This window comes from Phragmites australis, chromosome 9 (assembly GCF_958298935.1).
Source record: "Phragmites australis chromosome 9, lpPhrAust1.1, whole genome shotgun sequence".
NCBI classification, from domain to species: domain Eukaryota; kingdom Viridiplantae; phylum Streptophyta; class Magnoliopsida; order Poales; family Poaceae; genus Phragmites; species Phragmites australis.
This window is the reverse complement of record NC_084929.1, coordinates 32509117-32534278: the sequence shown is the minus strand read 5'-3', so window position 1 is coordinate 32534278 and position 25162 is coordinate 32509117. Positions and strand designations below refer to the sequence as shown.

General features: G+C 41.8%; 4 protein-coding genes across 4 annotated transcripts; 2 read left to right on the top strand and 2 right to left on the bottom strand.

Annotated features, from left to right (window-relative positions):
• Window positions 1–1928: 1928 nt before the first annotated feature.
• On the top strand, window positions 1929–5144 carry LOC133929234 (protein VERNALIZATION 3-like). The gene is made up of 4 exons (XM_062375911.1): window positions 1929–3368; window positions 3572–3633; window positions 3809–3849; window positions 4795–5144. Exons 1-4 carry the CDS (start codon window positions 3174–3176, stop codon window positions 5019–5021), a joined length of 525 nt encoding a protein of 174 aa, XP_062231895.1. The 5' UTR covers window positions 1929–3173; the 3' UTR covers window positions 5022–5144.
• A 53-nt stretch (window positions 5145–5197) lies between these two features.
• LOC133929233 (cyclic phosphodiesterase-like) lies at window positions 5198–6585 on the bottom strand. Its single transcript, XM_062375910.1, has 3 exons — window positions 6065–6585; window positions 5827–5881; window positions 5198–5750 (listed from the first exon to the last, which is right to left on the bottom strand). Exons 1-3 carry the CDS (start codon window positions 6359–6361, stop codon window positions 5548–5550), a joined length of 555 nt encoding a protein of 184 aa, XP_062231894.1. The 5' UTR covers window positions 6362–6585; the 3' UTR covers window positions 5198–5547.
• A 945-nt stretch (window positions 6586–7530) lies between these two features.
• LOC133929232 (uncharacterized) lies at window positions 7531–9378 on the bottom strand. The gene is made up of 2 exons (XM_062375908.1): window positions 9095–9378; window positions 7531–7893 (listed from the first exon to the last, which is right to left on the bottom strand). The coding sequence occupies exons 1-2, from the start codon at window positions 9244–9246 to the stop codon at window positions 7812–7814; spliced, it is 234 nt and encodes a 77-aa protein (XP_062231892.1). The 5' UTR covers window positions 9247–9378; the 3' UTR covers window positions 7531–7811.
• Window positions 9379–11243: 1865 nt separating this feature from the next.
• Window positions 11244–16717, top strand: LOC133928165 (non-symbiotic hemoglobin 1-like). The gene is made up of 3 exons (XM_062374416.1): window positions 11244–11315; window positions 16374–16496; window positions 16589–16717. The coding sequence occupies exons 1-3, from the start codon at window positions 11244–11246 to the stop codon at window positions 16715–16717; spliced, it is 324 nt and encodes a 107-aa protein (XP_062230400.1).
• The last annotated feature ends 8445 nt before the right edge of the window (window positions 16718–25162 follow it).

Here is a 25162-nt window from a genome sequence, read left to right as displayed (position 1 = left end):
CACCTATTTCTGTGACTTTCATATTTTAAATATTAATTTTGTAATTTTCAAATAAAATAATATTATTTTAAAAAAAGATTCCAGGAAGCAGAGCCGTCCGGTCCCTGTCAACGGAATATGTCAGAACAATAATAATGTAGCAGCCCCAGACACCCTGACAGACACGGGCACAAGAATGCTTGGGAAAAAAAACACCTGAAATGGAGATATCAATTGCAGTCCTCCTGCAGAGTGCAACATGCGAGCATTTTGTTTGACACTAAACATCACATACAAAAATAAAATAAAATTATAAATATTTTCTTTGAATATCGTTTGCGGAACACATGATCCGTCAGCAATTTAAGTGTCGACATGTCCTAGAAAATTACATATCAGCTATTCGGTTACCGAAAAGTGACTAGCACCTATTTATGTGACTTTCATATTTTAAATATTAATTTTGTAATTTTCAAATAAAATAATATTATTTTAAAAAAAGATTCTGGAAGCAGAGCCGTCCGGTCCCTGTCAACGGAATATGTCAGAACAATAATAAGGGAAAACTGCAAAAACCCCCTCAAAAGTCACTTGGATTTTAACTTCCCCCAAAAATTGTTTTGTTACAAAAACCGCCTCAAAAGTTGTTTTGTTGCAAAAACCCCCCAAAAGTTTGACTTTGTTGCAAAAAACCCCCTAAAAATTCAAAAAAATAAAAAAATCATTAAAAAATTCTAAAAAAAAACTAGAGACAATTCTAAGACCTTATGTGAAATTTGTTTTCAAAAATAATATTCTTTGCATCATATTTCATGGACAGGAAGTTTGGAAAAAAAAGAAAAATGTGCAGCTCATTTATTAACTCATGTTATTTTAACTTTGTCATGTCTACCATTATTTTTCCTACACAAATAATTGTTTAAGTAAACTAATAAAAGTGGTTTCACTAATTTTGAGGGTGTTATGAATTAGTTATGAATTAATCTATCTGCAACACATTTACTCAATCTTGCACGTTACAATAACTATTTCAAGATTTCATGTATTTTTACAAGATAGAGGATCATGTAAGAAGACTAAAAAAATTTGTTTCATGATTTTTGGATTAGTAAATAATTAACTATGCATTTAACTCGAATTAATAAATGAGTTGCACGTTTTTCTTTTTTTTCAAACTTACTCTCTATGAAATATGATGCAAAGTATATTATTTTTGAAAACAAATTTAACAAAAAGTCTTATAATTGTCTCTAGTTTTTTTAAAAAAAATTGTGATTTGTTTTAAATTTTTTTGAATTTTTGGGGGTGTTTTTGCAACAAAATCAAACCTTTGAGGGGTTTTTTGCAACAAAACAACTTTTTGGGGGGAAAGTCAAAATCCAAGTGACTTTTGGGGGGGGGGGGGGGTTTGCATTTATCCCCAATAATAATGTAGCAGCCCCGGACAACCTGACAGACACGGGCACAAGAATGCTTGGGAAAAAAAACACCTGAAATGGAGATATCAATTGCAGTCCTCCTGCAGAGTGCAACCATGCGAGCATTTTGTTTGACACTAAAACATCACATACAAAAATAAAATTCTAGATACGACAATTTAGATTATCTGAGTTGTATTGGCAACATGTGCATGAAAACATAGCAGCATTCAAGCTAGAAATCAGAAGGTGAATGTTGCCCACTCAGTAAAGATAACAAAAAGAGAAAATGAATGTACAATATATTATCGTATTTAATCTTATGCCTTTTGGGAAAATTGTTATCCCCAGGAAAGATATGCTTCTCCTTTCATGTTTGAAAATTACCAGGAGTGATGATCAAATCAGTACTGTACCCAGTCACACAACCACAACCACAGCCACAGTAAAGTGTCCCCGAATATACTAGCTAGAACTCCCCTTAAAAGAATGTACTAGCTAGAGAACAACCAGTAGTAAAAGCCTTCCAGGTTTATATTCAAATTTTGCCCCCATGTGAAGAAGGAACAAGTAGATTCTACTTTTTGCTAGCACAGGGTGAAACTAGAATCCTTATCATGAAATGAACAAAAGTAGTAGTCAACTTCCAATGTACGACTAGAAGAGCTAGCATATGCTAGATCTGAATCTGTGCATACTGTTAAGACTGTGCAGAAACCCTGCAGCACAGATAACTCACTGGGAAAATTAAATGTTATTATGGAAAGCTAGTAATGACACATACCAGATGTTAAAAATACTAAAAGCACATCTTGGCTTGCTGGATTCCGTAACTATTTATGGCAAAGTTGAAATCAGGTCAATAGGGAACAAATGTTGCGATCAATCTGATAATATGTCACAGTTCATGTTCAAAATAGCACTAATACACTGAAGAAAGAATTCATATGCGACCGAAGGAACCCACCAAACAACAAGGATCAAATTCAGTGAGACACAAACTACCTTAGATCTTTGGCAAAAAAAAGTCATGTGCCTTCCAACATGAGGACTACCTCATCAGCCCCAGTAGCACAATTTCCCGTGTAAATGATGTTAATGCGCCCAGGCTCACCGCCTTGCAAAGGGGTTGTGTTTTGCTATTCCTACTGTACCTTATCTGCAGTCCCTAAATTTAAATGATACAAGTCCCCTAAGTCTTAGGGCACATGAGCTCTTAACAGGTAGAAATGTACTCAACACAAGTGTATGGCCTTTCATGTAATAACAAAACAAACCCTATCAAGAGTTCAGCACATATTTCAGAGAAGAGAAAAGGAGAAACACCACAAAACTATTTACATGCCTACTCTAATATGCTGTTGCAAGGAGAGCCAAACATACTAAATGCACCTCAATGTTCAGGACCACTACAGCTGATTACGCTAACGGTTGCCAGTAGTTCACAGGCTTCGCTCCAGCAGATCCCAGGAATTCTAATAAATAAGTTGCTTAAGCATAGAAGTTGGAGAAATATACAGCCTCACTACTTCACAGAGATCATAATTTAAATGACAAATACGAAGCGAAACTCAGCTATCTGGGTGACGCATTACATGACATTGGTATCTCAATTTCTGAAAGGTGAATAAGACAACCTTCATCGACCCTGCTATAAATAGTCCACGCGGCTTCCCCAGTTCCATAGCGAGGTAGTTCTATATGTCAGCAGAGCCGGGATATTTTTCTGATAGAGTAACGGCCAAAGATCATTAACGGGTTATTTTTCTCCAATATATGTCAGCAGTCGATCCCTTGGTGTTGGCCCATGTCATACAGGATGTGTTGGATCCATTTACACCAACCATTCCACTCAGAATATCATACAACAATAGGCTACTTCTGGCAGGTGCTGAGCTAAAACCATCCGCGGTTGTAAGTAAACCACGAGTTGATCTTGGTGGCAATGACATGAGGGCTTTCTACACACTGGTAAGCTAAGCAATTTCCAAATATGTGCTTACCAAATGGGAGAATGTATGGCAAACCTTTGTTATTTAACAAATAAAAATGTTATTCTCTTTATAGAAGATTTGGCAATACAATTTTGAATAACTTTAAGAGGAACAAAAGGTCTTATATATGACAGTAAACCTCATACGTGTCTGTATGTTAACTTGTTTATCTTTGACAAGGTACTGGTGGATCCGGACGCTCCAAATCCAAGCCATCCATCACTAAGGGAGTACTTGCACTGGTAAATCAAGTGTAACATGTTCCATGCATAGTTACCAGAAACCCGGTTCGATCGGGTCTGGGTCGCGGGTCGTGGATCGCAGCATTGACCCCAACACCTGTGACTATGTTCCACACTTCTGAGATCTGATTCCTTTTAGTTTTCCTTGTTATGATATAGCTGCATTCTTGTGTAGGATGGTGACAGATATTCCTGAAACAACTAGCGTCAGCTTCGGTATGATGACAATGCATATAGTTATTGTTGTTCCATGCACTTTCAGCTGAATTTGTAGCTTTGGGGCTTAGGTTATGGCCTCTTCCTCAGACCTGTTGACTACTACAGAATTCATGCATTTTAGGATGCACTTGCTACAATAAATCAGGGACCATAAACTGAATGCGACTGGGGTCCCCTGACGTCTTGCGTCGTCGATGACGCGTGGGGCCGGACCCACACATCAGTGACGACGTCACGGTGACTTCGACATCAAGGGATCTCGGTCGAAACTGAATGCTACACAGTTTGTTAGATGAAAGTAATCCAGTAGCCAGCTTACTACTTACCTAAAGATACAGTCATGCGTAACAGTATTGCAAAGGGTGTTAATTTAGTCATATAACTAATGAAGCAATTAGGTAGAACTGAATTTCAATTTAGCCTATTATTAGAATCAAAATATCTTAATGTTAAACATGAATAGCTAACATATTTTAGCAGGTCCCTGTTTATCCGTTTATTGGTTGCTAACCTTGAGGACTTATTTCAGCTGAACTAAATTCAAAATAAAATAAACAATAAATAATATTAACATATATCATCGTACTACATTATATAAAAACAAGAGGGATCTTAATAAGTGTTTTGCTTAAAAATTAGCTTTTCTATTTTGCGTTTTTATGCTGCTATATTGTGTTCTATTAGTAAATACTTTACTGTATGTATTCATTTACTTTTGACATATTTTGAGTTTAGAGAGTTGTGTCGTATACGACTTTGCTTGAAAGTTTGAAACTAGCATACACTGAATTAAATTGCCTCACAGTTGAAACAAGCAGACTACATCTAAAAAACTCATCATTGTCTAAAACAGACAGAGTAAGCTACATTACAGATAATAATGTTTCCACCCAGTCTATTTCTCCTTAAATTCTTAAGAATAATGATTGGATGCTCTTGCAGGCCAAGAGCTAGTATTTTATGAGAGACCAGAACCAAGATCTGGTATCCACCGGATGGTATTTGTGCTGTTCCGGCAACTTGGAAGGGGGACAGTTTTTGCTCCAGAAATGCGCCACAACTTCAGCTGCAGAAGCTTTGCACGGCAATACCACCTCAACATTGCCACTGCTACATATTTCAACTGTCAAAGGGAAGCTGGATCGGGTGGAAGAAGGTTTAGGGAGTAAAGACCATAGATCATGTATGGTCATACTACAGAAATATCACAAATAATGTGCACTATATTGGACGGCAATGTAACACCTCTGTATGCATCATGCTATGTATCTTAAACTGTGATGGTATAGACATGAAGGGCTGAGAGCTTAGTCTCTTAATGGAATATAGCCCAATTACAAGTATATTTGATTATCCAATCAGACAAAGTATTTTCCAAGGAACACCCAATACAGTTTCAGGTCCTTACAGAGCACCTGCTTTGCATTTCAACAGGTTTTATTCAACAAACTCAGAACAAACTAAATACCCAAAGTACCTTTCACGGAAAACCCAAGATACATCAATGATTTTACATTATTTCTTACTCCGATACGCTTTTACATTATTCCTTACTCTGATTAGAAGTGCTACCAGTGAAACGAACTAGCGCTTACTCAGTAAAACAAACAGGTGCTTAGAAAGTAAAACAAACAGGTGCTTAGAAAGCATTCTCAAACTTAACTTACAGCAGAATCACCACAGGGAGTAAACAAATCACTTCTTCTCAAGATGGCGCACCTCCACCATTTCCCATGAATCCAAGCTTTTATCCTCAGTATCCGTTCTATAAAGCGCAAGCTCAGAGATCTCAAACTGCAGTCCACAGATATCCTTGTCTAGTTCCTCTACCTTCTTCCGTGCCTCCTCCTCCTCTTCTGTCAGGTCTCCGTATAAGAGGCTGACGTGTGGCATGTACGCTGCAATGAGACACAACAAAAATCAATTGTCATCAACTTATAATTTTCGTGAACAAAATTCAGCTAGTACACTCACGAGCTGATCTCTCGTAACCAAAGTGGGCACAGCAGTGATCGCTCGCTCCCACTACCTGGAAAAAAAATCAGAGATTTATATAAGCAAACCAAAACATTTCAATGCATACCGCATCAGCATTTCCTCTAGATTTCAAATCCAATTGTAAGTCCGAAACTCTGAGCAAATCAAACTTTGAATCCACGACCACTCCGCGCCACACTTGCGCTACGAGGAGATGAGACAAAGTGAAGCTAACCTCGGGGGTGGGCTCGAGGAGGAGGTAGACACACTGGTAGAAGAAGTCGTCGCGGGCGACCCCCACGACGCGGGCAGTGTAGGGGCGGACGCCGGCTGCGGCGGCGCGGACCATCTCGATAGCTTGTGACCTGCGGAGACGGATGGCCCCGACGACGGTGGCGTGCGGCTCGAAGGCCGGGCCACCGTGAGCGGCGCGGAGGACCTCCATGATGCGGCGGAGGCGGTCGCGGACAGACTCCGGCGGGAGGGCCCACACGGAATACACCTCCTCCGGCGACTGGTCGGTAGCGTCCATGTGAGCTGAGCCTGATCAGTGAGGTCGGAGACGGAGACGGGGGACCAGGGTCAGAGGCGGCGAGTGGCGAAGTGGGGAGCGGGGGCGAATGGAGTATGCTTGGCTGCCGAGGAGAAGCATCGCGGCGCGGCAGATGGAAGCGCTCCGGCTACCGCAGCAGTCGGTAAGGTGCCTTGCCTGAACGAGTCACTGACTGGTGGGTCCGAGGCTGGATCCAGTGGAAAGTGAACACGAAAGTTCCATCGGGCAGACATGTCTGTTTGGTTAGGGGCAAAGGAGCAAGCCAAATTTTAAATGTGCTTTTGAAAATTTGACTTTCGTATGATTTGAGGTTAAATTTGGTCATGTTTTGAAAAAAAATAGCTCGTTAAAATTTTTCTAGAGTGTTTTTGACAAATCTCAGACGGTCAAATCGTCCGTTAAATTTTTTGGTCCGTCAAATTTTAACTTGATCTCAAACCAAACAGTATTTTGACGGTTAAAATTTAGCACGTACTGATTTAGCCTCTGACCAAATTTTAGTTTAATGTGTTAGGGCTAAAAACCAAACAGCCCTATAATTTATTTGTGTTAACATTCATACTAAAAGAGTGCGAAAAAAATTCAGATTGATAAGTATCATATGAGATGAATGAATAGTTAAGATGAACCTACAGAGTTATATTTACCGTAGAAGGTTCTGAGCATATTCTGATTACACATGTTAACGAAGAATCAACCTGATTTAAGAATTGGACTAATCCGGCCTGGATCTATATCGCAGTACTCGTACAAATAAAATGCGATGACTATAGGACTTCGGACAAATCATGTGACTTCAGGAATAACAAATCTAGTCTTACATGTTGGGGGTGCAAATGGATCAAATACAAAGCAAACGTTGACCATACCGCAAGCTTATATTAAAACTTGACGACGAGTACAAAATATAGATTTGAATACTCTCATATCAGGAAGCAGATCCGGATAGAGATCAAATATAAATCGATAACTTTCAATTTAGGTCTAGTAGTTTGTGGATTACAAGACAATAATAGACTTGCACTCTTACATGCAAGACAACAGATCATTTAATACGAGTAGAACCAAAGAAAGATCATTGAATACAACGATCAGACAACATAACACTGAATGAAGAGGCGTCGTCAGAATTCGAGTAGAAATGAGGATGAACAACATTTCACCTTCATTGCAAATATGGATTCATTTCAACTACAAAAAATATAATACTAGGCAGAATGCCCATATATCCAACATTAGAGCAAAAGATCTCATCGAGATTAAAGAACCCTTTTTGCAAGTACTATTTCATAACCGTGAACCTCACATATCCCCCATTATTGAGTAAAATCTTCACCGAGATTAACGATCCTACAAAACATTTTTTACAAGTACTATTTTAAAAATCCTGGACTACCAATGCACTTTACGAAAAAGGGTGTAAGACCATCTAATGCTTGTCCTCCTTGGGTGCAGCATCATTCTTGGCAGACTGGGACTCCAACTCCTTCACTGAAGATCGCTCAGTAGATCTGCATAAATAAGAAGATACATGAGACAGTATGGATCAGATGTGATGCTAAGATCCTGTGACCTCAACAGAGCTTCAAAAAGGCAGGGGGGGATCAAATATCAAACTGGCGAATATAGAAGGTGTGTGACAGAATAAAAAATTGCCAATGCCTAAAAACCAAGGGGAGACCATTGTACTTGTCATCACTATTTCATTTTCAAGATGAGATAATTGTTGGCCCCTTCTCAATCCATATAGCAATGAGCCATCACAGATAAAAACCAAAACGAAACATGTATAACTATTATTTGTCAATAAAAAAGGCTTTCATTGGGAGAAAGGCGGATACCTAATATCAAATCAACATGATACTAAGATGGCGTTTGGTATGGTGTGTTAGCCGTGTAATCCGATCACAACACAAATGCAATATATTAACAGTTGTTTTGCCAATCTACTCTGCAGTCCAAATCCATTAAGGCCAATTCAACCCAATGAAACTCCTGTTACAGCCTGAATCGACCTCATAACGCTGTACTCCACACCCTGCCTCACCCCATTTGATTTACTGAATGGCGAGCTCTTTTCTCTTGAAAGCAACACACATATAATATGATTCATCCTCCTGCCAAGGGATGGAGGTGACACAAGGCATCCCAACCGGGCCACCGTCCCATCAATCTGGTGTGAATTGTGGATGTTTCGCAAGGTTTTCTATGCATATTTTGTTCTTAGATGTTCGTAAAAATCTCTTAACTCTTCTATGCAGAAACATTATCCTTCAGTTCATGTTTTGGATTGCAGCTTCACATATCTTATCCCTATACATAACAATGTGCATCGCAAACTTAAACCAGCCATTGCAATAGGTTCCTATAAAGTCACCAGCACAAACCAAACGGATCCAGTTTTGACTCTTCCCGTTCCCAATCCTACGGTGTTTCAAATCCCTTTGCTTTGCAGTTACATTTGTCAGCCAAATAACACCCAATTCCTAACCCCATCCTTCCCGCTCCATCGCAATTACCTTCACCACAGTAAACCAAACTAAATAACCAATTGTACCACTTAGGACAACTAAAAGCCAGCCTATTCAGGATCCAATCTAGATGAATCTGGGCACCAGATTAGCCGCCGCACGGCTAACGAAAGCGGCTAGAGATTAGCGGAGACAGATACAGGCTAGAGCTGGGAACGTAGGCGGGGCAGAGCAAGCGTACTTAGCGGCGGCGGCGGACTCCTCCTCGAGCCAGTTCCTTATGTGGCGCACGTTGCGGCGGAAGACGGTGGCCGACTGCCTGACGTCGCTCCGCAGCAGCATCACTGCCGCGCCCACCCCCACCACCGTCAGGATGAAATTTGTGAGCGCCATCGCACACCCCTACGCCGCTACTCCTCCGACCCCTCGCAGCACCGCCCCGCTAGCTTCTCACGGTCCAAAACCCTAGCGGAGAGGGGAAAATTTCAGAATTTGCCACCGATGAAAGTGACGCCCTTAAGTTTGACATCGATAAAACATCCGTCCAGATTTTGTTACTAATTCCCGGCCTTCTATCTATCTTTTGACACTTTCGATTATTTAAATAAAATACACCAATATTTTATAATCAATTCTAGTGTCCAAACTTTAAACCTTAAATATTTTGCTCCTCGCCTAAAGAATAAGTGTTCAGGCTGCATCGAGGCTATATCAGTCTGGTCATCTTTTCCAATGCATTGGTCGCTCTCGTCCCTTTCTGCTAAGCGCTCCACTACACCCCCACCACCACTTGCCTATCGTCATGTTTGGGAGCACATCGATGAGCAGGTCACGATCAAAGTCGTGTGAAGAGGAGTAAATCGAAGTAAGCAATGGCCTACCTCTAGTCCCATGCCTGACATGTGGTTCAGAGAAAGTTCTTAAGCTAGCTTTCAAGACGCCAAAGCACTACAATGAGAAGTTCTTCAAATGTCTCAGATATGTGAAACATGTGAGTTAGTTCAATCTATTTTATTGTTCAATTTTAGTACTGCTTGGCGTACGATTAGAAGATTTGAGAATTTTTGAAGCTAGGCTCACATATCCCTAAAATTGGAATTTTTCTAGGTTTTTTTTCTAGATGTCAATGTGTTCTTTCTTAGTTGACTTGACTAGCATAGCAGATGCTATTCTAGACCTAGTTGAACCTCATGCTAACCTAAAGGAGATTGCTCCTGTTGAACTGAAGCATGGGGTTCAGTCCTTGAAGAAGTAGTTGTGCACAAGGAGGTGATGGTAGGCAATATGCAAATTGATCATCTTAAGAAATATAGTGGTCCTTTTGTGTATTGTAAATGCCATTCTTCTCCTTTTGCTTCTTTTAGTTCATCTTGTCAAGTGAAATAATATAGCAATAGCTGGCTGATGTGCAATATAACAAGCTATCTAATGTATTGTACACAAACTGCAATGGAATGGGATTTTTCATAGAAAGAAAGGAAGCAGGAGTACACACCATATAGCAGATAGAATTAACAAGGTACAAAGTTTCCTAGAGATACATTACTTAAGCAAGTTTACTGTCACCTGATTACACATGACATAATAGAAATAATATCTCCTAATTACACACCACATAGCAGGAATAATGTCTCCTGATTACACACCATATAGTAGGAATATTGTGTTCTAATTACACAGAATATGCTAATTCCAAAAGACTACAACTTGCATCAACCAATAGCCTAGGTCTGTTTGCTTGGTTTTCTGGGAGTCAACTTTTTCCTAAACTTGGCTGGTGATTTTTTCGCTTTGCTCGGAGTAGTGGTTTTGGATGGTGTAGAAGCTATAGGCTGGACGACCTTTCTCCATCTAACGCGAGTGCTAGTTGCCTGCATGCAAATAAACAAGGGACAATTGTAAATTTGCCACTGTTTTGAACCGTTATTGCAAATTTGCCACTAAAAAATTGCAAATATGCCACCAGAACTGTCATTCGAGTGGCATTCTTGCAAAAAATAAAAAATCAGTGGAAAATTTGCAAAAGCCCCAATAAACAATGTCATAATTTGAAAATGCCAAGAATGAACAAGTCCGCTTAGATGACTGACCTCCTAGTGATTGGACCAAGACTATTAGAAATATTGACTTGGCTCGAGGCCCTAGTCCTTAGTGGTGTTTGCATAAAAGATACCTCCATTTGCCCCTTTCTTGACTTCTTCCTTCCACATATTTCTAAACACAGGACCCTAGTATCTCTTGATAAAGTTTTCCATGAGATACTGAAACACTCCCTATGTTCAGCAAAAAGAAAGATTTTCCTAACTACATTTTCTAAACCCTTGCACGCATCTGTGCTTATTGCCATATGAGTCATTCCCTATAGCCTTGGAGAACCACCCAATTGCCATATGAGAACCACCCGATGCGCCCTGGAGAACCACCCGAAGCTCAAGGCCCACGCCATGACCGTCTTCGTCATGGTAACCAATCACCCCTTTCATATGCAACAAACAGCTAGTATTTAGGAGCATGCAGTTAAGTGTGGGTTTCACTTTTTTTTTTTTAATGGACGGTACGAGAGTTGCCGATTTTATTTGAGAAGGAATAAATGTAAGGTTTAAAAACAAAAGGAAGGAAAAAAATTAAAGCAAACGGTACCAATAAGCCCCCACTATAACTATGACTCTACAGTACCAACATCAGAACGTAGCTCTCTATTATACCAAAAGAGAAAAGAAAAAGATCAACCGAGGAGTGCCCTTGGAAAAGCTCAAGCTGCTGCTTTGTCACGACCCAAATTCTTAATCACGCGATTAATCATAATCATGCTTTTGAAGCATTATGTTTAATTTTTGCGTAATTGTAATTCAGAATGTTAATGCATTCGTATGAAATCATTTAGATAAGAGAAAGAAATACAGGAGAGAAAAGAATTGATTTCGCAGCGAAAATGGACATCTTTCACTTACATGTGGGCCCCACCCTCCAACTACCTAAATGGGTAGCCCACCTACTCTCTCTCACACACACATGCAGCAGCAGCTGGAGCTTCCCCCTCCCACTCAAGAGCTCTCACTCTCTCTCTCCATTTCTTCTTAAATTCGAGCTCTAGAGAAGGATTGAAGGTATTCATGTGGTACAATTGCATTCTAGAGCTCATAAGCTACTCATCCATCCAATTTATTTTTGTTTTCTCGAAATATTCAAGCCGAATTTGATGCCTTTTGGTGTTCATGGTTGAAGCACAAGAAATACCGGAGTTCTTCGATTTCCCTCCATTTCCTCCACTCCTCAATGGTCACCCAGCTTCACAAGCATCTTGAGTAAGTCTCTTAGGCTCCCCATTGCAATAATTCGTGATTTGGTTGGTCGATTTTGAGTTTTAGTAAAGTTCATGAGTTTGTGGTTAATTAAGTTCTAAACTCTCCCAAACATATCCCCCTTTGGAGTGGAAAATATCTTAAATCGATTTGGTAAAGTTTCCCCTCAAGTAGGAGCAGTTCTGGAAAGTTTGGAACCTCCGAAAAATTGTCCGGAGGTTCCGCATTCCGGAACCTCTGACAGAAAAGTGCGGATAGTCCGCAAAAGTGCGGAGGTTCCGCAGAAAAGTACGGAGGGTTCGTAGTTACTATTCATCAGGCGCGTTGAGGCTTGTAAAATTCATAATTAATTCATCCAAAATCCAAATGACATGAGACCAGTTGTGTTAGCTTTGTATGAGTGTGAACTAAGTGTTAAAAATGTTGGAACTCCAGAATTTTTTTTTTTTTGAGAATTAGTGAGTTAATTAAATGTGTTTCGGCTTGTTTAGGTCACAGTTAGTTGTTGTCATGTCCTAAAATTATGAAACTACTTTTGTTAGTCTTGTATTAACATGCTATATACATTAAAAATACTATGGGCTATGAGATGAGTGTTTGAATTCCGTTGGTTAATGAAATACACGCTAAGGTTTAATGAGTCATTGAAATGGTTTCAATCTTTAACATTGTGTAATTAATTGGATCTAAACCCCTTATATAGTGTATGATTATGTTTAGGTAAAGTGTGTCTAGTGTTCAAATTGAATCGATTAACGAATCGATGAGAACACATTTCCTATCAATGTCCGGAGTGTCCGGACAAAGTCCAGAGGGTCCGCACATGTTCGGAATATCTGGAGAATTCTCTTGATGGTCCGGAGTTTGCCTGAGTTGCGCAAATATCCGGATGTTCCACATAATTTTGCGGATAGTCCACATATGTCCGGAGGTTCCGAAGATTTCTCCGGAGGTTCCGCACTTCCAGTAACTTTTCAAATGGGTTTGAGTCCCAATTTTGTTCTAATTCGCATGTTTGCACTTTTAACATGTTTTACGCATCATATGACATGCATTGTTGCATTTTATCCATACTCATGGTATTGCACGCGTTATTCTTTTTAGAGAACGTCGAGCTGGTTTTTCAGGAGAGCGAAGGAGATTTTGGGAAGCCACCTGAACAGCAAGGCAAGCAACTAAGCATATTGATCCCTCTTGTGTAATTGGATAAATCTAAAATTGATAAATTATGCTTATGTATGCATGCATATTTAGTGAGTCAGTATCGGGTACCAATGGGTAGAACCTATGCCGATTGCATTCTTCTACTTCGAATACTTGTGTATTTACATTCCTTGTAACCATGAGGTGTTGTCAATGTTTAGACACGAGTTCGACTTATATGCTTAGCCATGCTTATGTCATTCGGTAGAAGTCGAACGATGGCTCATCCTGTTGTTTACGAGCATAGGACCTTCTTATGGTTACGCACACTTGTTGAGGTTGGGATGGTTGTATGAGTGGTGACTATGAGACGAGATGTGGGCGGTGCTAGGATGGCGTTTTGTCCTGCCCGGATGTGGAGTTCCCCTGGTAGGCCGGTAGAGGAAGATCGGACACCGTAGGCCGCTTGCATCATTTAAGATCGATCGTCGAGGTAGTTGGCTTTAGCACTTACCTTACTCACCACATGCCGATCTAATAGTAAAGCGAGCCGAATACCTTCGCAGCTGTGGCTTTATAGGCGTGAACATCGACGGTGTGAGAAGGCGGGCTAAGCGATACTAGTTTGCTCCAGGAGTAGTTCTAGTATCGCCGTGCCGAGCGATGCATACCCCCATTGTTGGGGCTGGTTGGGAAAGGTTGTCACGAGTACCCTCTTGTGTGTGCACTTTGGCCGGTGGTACAAGCCGAATGGTCCTCGTGTCGTGTGGGTCCAAGAGTATCCCCTGCATGGTGTATAAACAGTTCAAACTGCCGCGCTTTTGATCATGAGCATGCTATCGTTTCATTTACACCCGATCGTAGAGTTTCGAGTATGTTTTGTGGTTTGGTATGTGGGAGATGGTGATGTGGCACTTGTTACTTATTGATATACATGTTGTTACAGTTACATGTTTCAGTTGTTAGATGCAGGGTAGTTTTCATATGCTTGGTAAAGTTTCAGTCACTCACACATATATCTAGGATGCTTAGTACATGTGTTTTACTTAACCTGTAGTTCATCCTTGCTAATGATCAATGCATAATCCTTGGAGTCGAGCTATGTATATGTGATCTATATGGTTTAAGTCTTGCGAGTACCTTCGTACTCATATCTGCGTTTTCAAGTACTCCTGTCATTGAGAAGAGGCGGTGTTTGGCTACTTTTTGCCTGCCAATCAGGGTGGCGGGCAAGAGTAGCACACTCTACTCCGAACTCGGTGCTCTTGGTATGGAGCCTAAGGGCATGTGGCTCCATATCCTTTTGTTGTATATCTTTTAGTCTTCCGCTACTTAGTTCTTTTGTTGGTTAGGAGTTAAACAGGTTTTAGTCTCCTCCTAGCTCTCTTTTGTTGTAAATTATGATAACTTATTGCATGCGTAAGAACTTATAATATAATGTTAATTACTCGCTCTTTCTTAAGCTTTGTTGTGATGTACATGTTGAAAGGGCATGTATTCCGATCTTGAGCACAAAACACGTGCCGGGACTACTGGGATGATATTCTAGTTAATCATTGAAGTTGTGATTATGAATAATGATCCTCCTGGTGATTAATTAGAATATTATTTGGACGGTTCCTCACATGCTTGATCTTTTCAGCAACCTGCACAACATCGCATTCGGCTTTTGGAAAATTCTAGTGTTCCTTTCTTTCCGTACGTTCCACCAAAAAATAATTACCAGCCTATAGAACGATCTTTGATGTTCTTTGACGATTCGACGTGACGCCACGGCGAGTTTGGTGTCTAGGCCAACATCTTTTAGCAAGGTTGTCTACAGTTAGAATCTTATTTTGTAACAGCACCCAGGAGAAAATCTTGCATTTTGGTTCCACCTTTGCCTGCTAGACAAATCACATATTGAACTTTGTTATTTGTCCAGCAAATTATATTCTATACACACTTTTTATCGAGTATACGCCATTAATAGTCCAACGCCAAGTTATCTGATCATGCATTCCTAGTAGGAGATGTTGGTTGGCCAGCAAATTTCAAAGATATGAAATCTGCAAAAGTTCATATTCAGATTCAATTCGGTTAATGTATCTAAGCCATCTGTGCTCCAGAAGCCTCTGTTTGACCATGAAATTTTTTTCTCGAGGAAACTCTATAAATAAGAGGTGCAATATTCTTGGGAGCCTGACCATTGTCTAGGCCAACATCTTTTAGCAAGGTTGTCTACAGTTAAAATCTTATTTTGTAACAGCACCCAGGAGAAAATCTTGCATTTTAGTTTCACCTTTGCCTTCCAGACAAATCACATATTGAGCTTTGTTATTTGTCCAGCAAATTGTATTCTTTACGCACCTTTTGTCGAGTATACGCCATTAATAGTCCAACTCCAAGGTATTGATCATGTATTCCAGGTAGGCCAGCAAATTTCAAAGATGTGAAATCTGCATAAGTTCCTATTTAGATTCAATTTGGTTAATGTATCTAAGCAATCTGTCTCCAGAAGCCCTTGTTTGATCGTGAAATTTTTTCTCGAGAAAACTCTATAAATAAGAGGTGCAATATTCTTGGGAGCTTGATCATTTAGCCAGCTCAAATGGTAGAAAGAAGATTTCTTACCATTACCAATTGTGATCTTTGTTGAGGTATCGAAAAGATCAATGTCCACTTGATCACCGGGCACCGGAAAACCATTCCAGATCTATCATCTTTCCATTGGAATCACAACCAATGAAGTTTAAGACTCTTGCAAACAACTACAGATGTAGAATACCAAGACCGACCAAATCTTTTAGTTGTACTATGGTTGTCCAATTGATAAGTAATGTCCTTCCGATGCTTTATTTGGATCTTCCCTCTCCAAAGGAAGCTTCTCTGAACCCTGTCTATCCTTTTAATGAGATATTTTTACAATGAAAAGATAGTTAAATGATATGTTGGTTGTGAGGATATCGCCAACTTAACGAGTGTTTCTCTGCCAACCATAGAAAGGGACTTTCTTTGTCATCCTGTAAGCCTATCACCAATTTTGTCAATGTGGGTTTCGCTGTCTTTTCTCATCTTCTGCTACTTTGTTTTCAGGCGTGCGAGTCTGCGACTGCGACACAGCTGAGAAACACCGGCGATGTGAAGGTGAGGGAGGCCACCCTGAAACGGCTGGGCGCGACTCACGTCAAGGCCGGCGTCGCCAACGCGCATTTCGAGGTGAAGTTCCGTGGATGCAGCCTTGTAAGCTCACAGGTCGAAGCAAGTAGTAACTGACAACAGGTGAAAATGTCGACCTGAAAACGGGGCACGTTGTGAAGACGGCGCTGCTGGACATCATCAAGGGCGCCGTTCCGGAGATGAAGGCCGCGTGGGAGGAGGCCTACGATCAGCTGGACGCGCCCATCAAGGCGGAGATGAAAAACGCCGCTTCAGCTTGATTCCTCGCCGTCGTCCTACCGCGGTACCGCCCCTGACAAAAGCGATACGCATCAACCAAAAAAAGTCTTGTATGGGTCTGCGACACCTAACAAAAGCGATACGCGTCAGGAGCACCGTGCATCATGGAAAAAAAAAAATTGGGAAAGGAATGCCGAAGGACGGTAAACAACCACTGTAGCACGGGAACGGGGAACGTGCCAGGAAGACTGTGGCTATATAGTCCGTTTCTTTTACGACTTGACAATACCGTGGATCTATGTGTTATTTGATAAAACTTTAGGTTTCAGCAACACGTTTAGATTTTAATATTATAGGTTAAAATAAAATAGTTTAAACATTTAATTTTAGTTTAAAATAAAAATAAGATAGTTCACTTAAATATTTTTAAGTACATATAGCTTAGCTCTACGAATTCATGTAGCTAGAATATTGTCGACAATTTGTAAATTACCCATCTAATAAACTTATTGAAGAATAAAAGGATGCATTAAGTAGACGAATCATAAGAGAAATACACAGAGGTTTTTAGACAATTCGAATCTCACTAAGGATAATAATCATACGTCATATTAGTCTTGTATTAATTATAGTCTATTAAAGAATGTAGCTAGTCTAGATAGATATAAACTTAGTAGGCGACTTCTTTCTTGGTTTATATTGGCTTGTCGCTTGTGGTGACTTGTTCCGGCTAGTCTTCCGCAGGGTCTCTCGGTTCTTATGGGTGTGTCGTGTATCCTCTAGACTCTTCTTTCCTATTTTTGGAGATAGTCTTTCCCGGTTATAGAATGCTTTGGGTACATACGAGTAGTTTCCTTTCTTATAGGAATCTCCTTCTCGGAGATAAAGATATGTATCGAGAATTATGGAAAACACTAGGGTATCTGAATATGGTAACTATCAATTATCTATCGTCAAGCCCCTCGTCAGTACTAAAATAAGGTTTCGATGGTTCAAGTATATAGCCAGCAAAGATAAGCTTTTTTGTCCTACCATATCATCGAGTAAACTTGGTCCTCCAATTAGATAAAATATCTAACCGGGTTTCTTGGGTCGTTAAGATCACATGCTCGGGATTTCGAACGCCTCCGAGTTCTTGAGAAGGTATTTCATCCTGGTAGATTTTTTAGTCAACCTGAAAAATTATCTCATCCTTGCCAAGTACAAGGGAGAAAACGTTCATCGCTGACTAGGCTCGGAAGTTGAACCGTGGTAGCGGAAAGTTTGTGTGGTGATGAAAAAGATTTTCCATCATGAATGTGAATGGATGTTGCTCCATCCATTCGACTGCTCTCATGCCCCAGAAAATTCAACGAGTAAACGGCTGCACAAGAGTCCACCTCATTGTTGAGTAGCTCACTTAGGACTTTTTATAATCATCACTCTATTAGCTTATCTGTAAAAGACCTCAAAAATATATTGTTAAATAGAAGATTCCTATTTCTACTAGAATACATATGTATGATTGTAATTCTTCTTTTGAATACAAAGGAGTTTTCAAACCAGTGTTCGGTCTTGGTTTCTTCCAAGTAAGTTAGGGTTGTTTTAGGGTTTCTTATTGAAATATTGGTTGCAATCACCTTAGGTTAGACTCCGAGTGGAAAACATTTTTAGCTTTGAGGCTTCTCGGGGACACGATAAGTTTTTTCACAGTTTCTAAAGAAATTATCTCCCTTTTAGTCAGAAATATAGCATGCACAACAAGTTTTGTAATCCTAGTATACGTCAAGTCCCTAACCTACTATCGGGGAAGGATTCCCAAATGGGTAGTCCGAAAAACCGAGTGCGCGCATGGGTATAAGTTCTCAAATTACAGCTTACCTTAGTTTTTTTAAGGTATTCGTTGAAAGATAGGCTAAAAGAAAGATATATATATATATATATATATAACTTATATTGAAAGATAGATGTTTTTCTCAATAGATGGGAATACTTTACGCTGAATACTTTTGACACCATATCATGGACTTCCAATTCCTTCGACTAGATCGGGGCACGTTGATCACTAGTCGGAGCTCTTATTACGACCAGCCTTATGTCCACTTGAGTGTGAGGTGTCGTAGCCCTCAGTCACTCATGGAATGAGATAAGGAGCCTTTTTGCAACCCTGCGTTCGTGGCACAACAATCTTTCTCTTCTCGTTAGAAACTGCTTTCGAAAGGTACATGATATGTTATTTTTGGTTTCCAGCGCCTAGTACTTATTAAGCCCTGATTATCCATTCGGAAATAGCGATTCCAGGTAGGCAATCTAAATAGTAAAGAACATCTTTAAAGTAAAAGGAACTCATATTTCCCTTGGATCGAGATAAACTTTTCGCCGCCCCAGATGCGCGTTTAGGATGCAAGATCCGAGAAGCGACTTACGCCTTTGTCAGGAAGGTAGATGCATGGAAAGACAAGTAACACAGAAAAAGAAAACCATCAACTTCATAGGCAATATGATCTTTATTATTATGAGAAGGTACTCTAAGGACTTACACTTAGAACTTACAGAGAACTAATGACGACCCTCGAGCTATGTGACCCATTATCTTAAACCTAAACGAGATAGACTAAATTAAGTCAATAAGCAGTTACCATTATTGTTTGGGGTAGCGTAGACGCTATTTCGTGAGCTTCGGATGAATCGTGAAGCCAAGCCCCCGAGTCTTTTGGGTGTGCGTCTCAAGGTGTTGTGGTCGCAGTTATGGCTGAGGCTTCTTATTCACTTTGATTCTTGAGCTTTTGGGTTCCTCGCTTGGTTGGTGTTGAACTGCCATGTAGAGACTGTGTTTGTCACAACGGAGATCTGCTTAAGGACAACCCTGGATGGTAATGACTCCTTCAGGTCCAGGGATCTTCACGCACTGATAAGCTTAGTGTGTGGCTGCCATAAATGTGGCGAGAGTAGGTCTTCCTAGGATGGTGTCAACGATTGGTATATAAATGTGGCGAGAGTAGGTCTTCCTTGGGATATACTTGACCTCGAGTTCGACAAATTTCTTTTTCAGCTTCCTCATCTCCACGAGTAGTCTGTTATGGTCTTATCTGAGGTTTGATATTCTTGTTGACTTGCTTTACCACCAACTGTGAATCCCCTTTCACAAGCAGGCGGCGGATGCCAATGACAGAAGGTACTAGAAATTTGGCGAGAAAACCCTCATATTTGGCTACATTATTTGTAGCCAGAAAATCGATCTGCAAGGCGTATTGCGGGCTTTCTCCTATTGGAGAGATCAATATAATCCCAGCCCTCACGTCTTAAAGTGTGAGTGATCCGTCAAAGAATAAAGCCCATACATTCGATAGGTTATTGCAGTTATCCTAGGGTTGTTCTAGTTCTGTCTATTTGACCACGAAGTTAGCAAGTGCTTGTGACTTGATTGTTGTTCAAGGTAGGAAATGGACATCAAACTCTCTAAGTTCAACTGACCACATAGGAATTTGGTCAATTGTATATTTTTCGTGTAGAATCTCGCCTAATGGGAATATTGATGGTATGGTAATCTTGTGAGCCAGGAAATAATGCCATAATTTATGAGAAGCCATCAATACTGCATGTCTGAAGGGTGCCAAGCAAACACGTCAACGTTTGCCCGGAGAAAAGTGATGAGCGCGAATTCATATTTGGGATCCAGTTTAGAACCGATCCGGATGGTTTTAGATGGCCCCGTTGGATCTAAATGAACTGATTTAACTTCATTGTGAGACTTTACAATGACCTTTTGCAACATCCTGAATTAAGCATGTTAACAAGTTACAAAATTTCTCTCTAAATTAAAACTTTTTAGGGTTAATTAGGCTAACTATGGGTTAAGAGAATATGTAAGTGGCCGTGTATATACCAGTGTACATGTACATTCATGTCCATAAGCTGCTTAGGTAATTAGAAGTACTCTAGAATCAATTTTAAAATAGTCTCTGCATTGGTTTGAGTTTTTTTATTCTTATGTGGAGGTTTGAACCTACCCTTAAATTCTTTTCGGCTCCCATCCAAATTAAATTCAAATCATTCGTTTCAACTCCTTCCCCCAAGGATTGTATTCCAAATTCAAATCAAAGTTCAAACATTTCCATATGGAGTTGATCTTAAACTCAAATTCAATTTCAATTTCAAATTCAAAATTTTCCATTTTGAATTATTTTCCCAAAATCCCTCCCTTTCTCTCTCTTCTTTTTCTCCTTCTCTTTTTCACCCCGGGCTGATTTTCCTCCCCCTCCTTCTTTTCCAGCCCGCAGAACCGGCCCACCTCCTTCCCCCTTTTCTCCCATGCCTTCAGCCCACTCGCACGCGCGCCCGCGGATTCGGCCCACGCCAGCGCGCTGCTGGCCCAGCCGCGCATTCACGCGCACGCCAGCGCACGCCCGCGCCCTGCCTGCGCTGACCGTCCCCATGTCGTCGATCCAACGGCTCAATCCCTCCGCTCTTCTCCTTCCTTCTCCCTTCCAGCGCGATGACGACTTCCCCGCTGTCGTTTCGCCGGGGAAATATCCCGCGCACGAGCCGACCAACTCCCGCTTCTTCGCTCTCTCTCCCTCGCGCCCCTCTCTCCTCCCATGCCCAGCACGCGCGACTTTGCAAACCACCCATGCTTGGCCAGCGTAGTCGGCCCATGCTCCAGAGAAAAAGGTGGGCACCGGCCGCCACCTCGCCACCGACGTCCCCGTGACGCCAACCCGTCGCAATGCCTCCGTGCTCTCTCTCCATCTCTATAAATAGCGGCCCCGCATGTCTCTCTCGCCTCCTTCCCTTTCCGCCCCGCCACAGCACAGTCGCCATCGCCATTGTCGCCGCCGCACCCCTTCCGCCACCCAATCGTCGACGACGTGCTGCCAGGGTTCATCAGTGAGCCATCACCGTCCTCGTGCCGCCGTCCAATCACCGGGAGCCCGACGGGAAATTGTTCGCGCCGATAGCCCAGCCTCGCCGCCGCCGCTACTTCGATAAGTCGCCGGCCGCCGACCCGCTTCTCCTCATTTTTTAGCTCGGTGAGCTTCCTGGTTTCCCTAACAACCCCCCTAGATAGCATATAGGTGACGCGCGAGCTCCTTTCTTGCTTGTCATCGTGCGCCTCTGCCCGATCGCTGTGCGCCACCGTGCAAACCTCGCCAACGACGTGCTTGTACACTCTGAGTGGTCACTGACCGTAGTGCCATGTACTCTAGTGCCGTTAGGCCCCTTTCCCTTGTTAGATTGACCCCTCTCTCGTGCGGGAGAGGTGCTGTCTAGTTGCGCCGCACCGCTGCCTCCTCTCCGGTTGGGATCTGGTACCGTTCTCACTGCCGGCCGCCGTCGATGAATACCTAGCCGAGTCTGCCATAGCACATAGTTGGACGGTGTGCACTTGTTCTCGTGAAGCCTCGGTTGAAACACTTCTCCGATGAGTTTCCCCGTGTGCCCCGTTGTCAATTCTTTGACACCGGTCTTTTCCCCCTCCCCTTCGCCGCTCACGTGCACTGGCGCTCGCCCGCGCGCCCACGCGCTTGCTTGGGCCAGCCAAAGGTCACGACTCGCCCTGGCCGGCTGAGCCACGGCTCGGCCCGGGCACTGCTAGCCTGCCAGGCCGGCCCAACCGTTCAAAGGCCGTGCCCAGTGGGTCGGCCCAGCTCCAGAGCCCGCTAAGCCACCCAGCCCAAACCCGAACAAGCCGTCACTGTGCAGCCCGACCTGTACAAACCTGGCCCAAGCCCATCTAGGCCCGGATCCGGCCCATCCAAGCCCATTTGGCCCAAAACCATACTGTTCATGTGGACCTGAGTTACTGTACATGTGGGCCCCGTATATGAACAGTATCATTTATTAATTTCTCGATTTAAATTTTGATTAAATCTTTCGGGAGCCGTAACTTCTCCATTCTGACTCCGATTTCGGCGATTCTTTCGCCAAAATTCATCTAAAATCGAGATCTACTCATCTTTCATGTTGTGGTATCCATTAGGGCTCTTTTGGCTTTTCATTTGGTGTTTAATTGATTCTTCTTTAATGTCGCCATTATTGATCGTAGTCGCGATTTCAGGACAACCCGAGTTTTGCGAGTGCTGCGCCGAAAGTATCCGGAGTGAGGAGGATCCTGATTATGATCAAGACTTCGAAGAAAATTCTGGAGAAGGCAAGTCATATTTCCTTGATCATATTGAACCTATGTTTTCAAATAATATACTTGATCAACTAAAATCAGAGTTATTATCGCATGTGCTATATATCGCGTTTCCTTTCAAACTACTTGTAGTAGTTAAACCTATCAACACTGACATACCTTACATATCATTATTTAGAATACATATCACCATAGGAATACCTATTGTTAAATATATTAACGATAGATGACACCTTGATATTTAAGTATGCTTAGGATGGAATACGTCTCCTCGGAGACGTCGCTTTTTAAAACACTTCTCTTCGGAGACAAGATTTACTGTTATCAATGATAACTCATATACCATGCTTCCTTGATGGTTGTGAATTCCGTGATGGTCGGGAAATTCTTGATGTCATGTGGGACATGGAAGGTGATGTGTAAAAATGGGTGAAAACTGTTTTGGCACGGGTAGATACGGTAGTCCTCCAGGGAGGACACTCTTGGGGGCTTGAGGTACATGATGTATTCGTTGCCCATGAAGATGCCTAGCCCGGCCGCTTAAGGACCGAGTCTTGTGCTGTCATGCTTAGCCACCCCATGCAACCATGCGTCCTGTATGGGCAGGACTTGACTTTTCCTTCACTGGACTGAGTTGGGTATCATACCAGGAGGCTGAGAGCAACGAGCAGCCAAGGGTCTATCTGTCCCGCTGTTTGGAGGTTTTAAGGACCGGCTTAGGCTTAAAAAGGGAGGCTGGCCTTCGGAACATGCAGCTCTGGAACTTGGCGTGTCTCGTGGAAAAGCCCGACAGGAAAGGTGTTTGGAGAGTCTCGGTATGATTCGCTCCTCCGCTGGCTACAGTTGGAGGCTGAGCATATCGTATGGGTAAAGTTGTACAACCTCTGCAAAGTGTAAATCTATTCGAATAGCTATGTCCACGGTCATGGACACGCGAAAGCATGATCACACTTGAATAGACTCCCAATGAGTGAGTTTTGATGAGTGAGTGTGTGGACTAGATGTCCGTATGATATGGTTCCTGGCTCACTTCGCCAGAAGCTGTGTGGTACTAGAGGTACACCAGATGTGATAAAAGGGACTGCGGAGCGAGGCGTAGCCCCTCACAGGACTGAGAAACCCCAGAAACAGCTCATCATTGGTTTCGAACTACCTAAAATATGTTGAAATAAATCATAGTTGGCACAATTGGTAATCTGCATAAAACCTGCTTCTCGCTTAAAACTATGCTGTAAAAACTTATCCTTGAAATATCCATTATGCATCTATCAACCCCTTGAAGTAGTATAGGACTTGTTGAGTACCTTATGTACTCACTCTTGCTATCGTCCAGATGAAGAACCTAATGCTGACTCCACCGGAGTTGAAACCGGGGATGAAGAATAGTCTCTGAGGTCGCGTTCGCTCCCTCGCTGCTTGTGGCTTGGGTTTTTGCTTCTGTTGTGTATTCTGCTGGCCACTAGGCCAAGTGTGTAATATTCAGTATGGTCTGTAAGTCTTTTGTACCCAGAACCTTGTTATTTACATACGAAGTTTGACTGTGATATTACAACTGTTGTACTATACGTATCAGCTACTTAATCCAGGGACTGATACAGGAGGCACAGGAGCCCCCGGTAATATGAGGTCTTACACCTTTGGCCTCGAGTTCTTCATCTCCTTGTCGGTTTGATGCTGCGTGGCCATATCTAAACTTTTTTTGTCATGGTGTAAGCCTGTTTTCTTGCAGCTTCGGATAGTTATGACTCTCTCGGGTCCTGAGATCTTCACGCACTGGTAAGCGTAGCACGTGGTTTTCATGAATTTGGTAAGAGTAGGTCTTCCTAAGATGGCATTGTATGCTGTTTTGAAATTACTACTATAAAAACCATTTTTTGGGACAACCATGGTGCCTTTCCACAAGCGGCTTGTATGACAAACCGTCTAAGCGATTTCTAGAGATGGGTGGTATAAGAAACTACCTGTGTAAAGGTAATTTCTAGTGGCAGTTTCTTATGTGAACAATCTCTGGTAATATACAATTTTCATAGGCGGACGACATAAGGAACCACCTATGTAAAAGGTTATTTCCAAGACAACTACTTATATGAACCACCTCTGGTAATAGGATGATTACTACAGGCGGTTAACATAATAAACCACCTGTGTAAAATGTCATTTCCAAATACGGTTACTTATGTGAACCACCTCAGGTAATGGGATGACTACCACAAGCAGTTCACATAAGGAATCGCATATGTAAAAGGTTATTTTAGAGACAAATTCTTATGTGAACTGCCTCTGATAATGTGATATCATTTCCAGATGCGGTTACTTATGTAAATCACCTCTGATAATGGATGACATCTTATTTTAAAAAAAATATAAC

Bases quoted from the DNA above. Each gene is read 5' to 3' on its own strand.
- LOC133929234 (XM_062375911.1), top strand. From the start codon at position 3,174: ATGTCAGCAGTCGATCCCTTGGTGTTGGCCCATGTCATACAGGATGTG. The intron at 3,369-3,571 runs GTAAGCTAAGCA...ATCTTTGACAAG, and splicing joins TGAGGGCTTTCTACACACTG to GTACTGGTGGATCCGGACGC. The intron at 3,634-3,808 runs GTAAATCAAGTG...ATTCTTGTGTAG, and splicing joins CTAAGGGAGTACTTGCACTG to GATGGTGACAGATATTCCTG.
- LOC133929233 (XM_062375910.1), bottom strand. From the start codon at position 6,361: ATGGACGCTACCGACCAGTCGCCGGAGGAGGTGTATTCCGTGTGGGCC. The intron at 5,882-6,064 runs GTTAGCTTCACT...TTTTTTTTCCAG, and splicing joins TCCTCGAGCCCACCCCCGAG to GTAGTGGGAGCGAGCGATCA. The intron at 5,751-5,826 runs GTGAGTGTACTA...GTCTCATTGCAG, and splicing joins TGGTTACGAGAGATCAGCTC to CGTACATGCCACACGTCAGC.
- LOC133929232 (XM_062375908.1), bottom strand. From the start codon at position 9,246: ATGGCGCTCACAAATTTCATCCTGACGGTGGTGGGGGTGGGCGCGGCA. The intron at 7,894-9,094 runs GTACGCTTGCTC...TTATTTATGCAG, and splicing joins GAGTCCGCCGCCGCCGCTAA to ATCTACTGAGCGATCTTCAG.
- LOC133928165 (XM_062374416.1), top strand. From the start codon at position 11,244: ATGAGAACCACCCGATGCGCCCTGGAGAACCACCCGAAGCTCAAGGCC. The intron at 11,316-16,373 runs GTAACCAATCAC...CTTTGTTTTCAG, and splicing joins CCATGACCGTCTTCGTCATG to GCGTGCGAGTCTGCGACTGC. The intron at 16,497-16,588 runs GTGAAGTTCCGT...AAAACGGGGCAC, and splicing joins TCGCCAACGCGCATTTCGAG to GTTGTGAAGACGGCGCTGCT.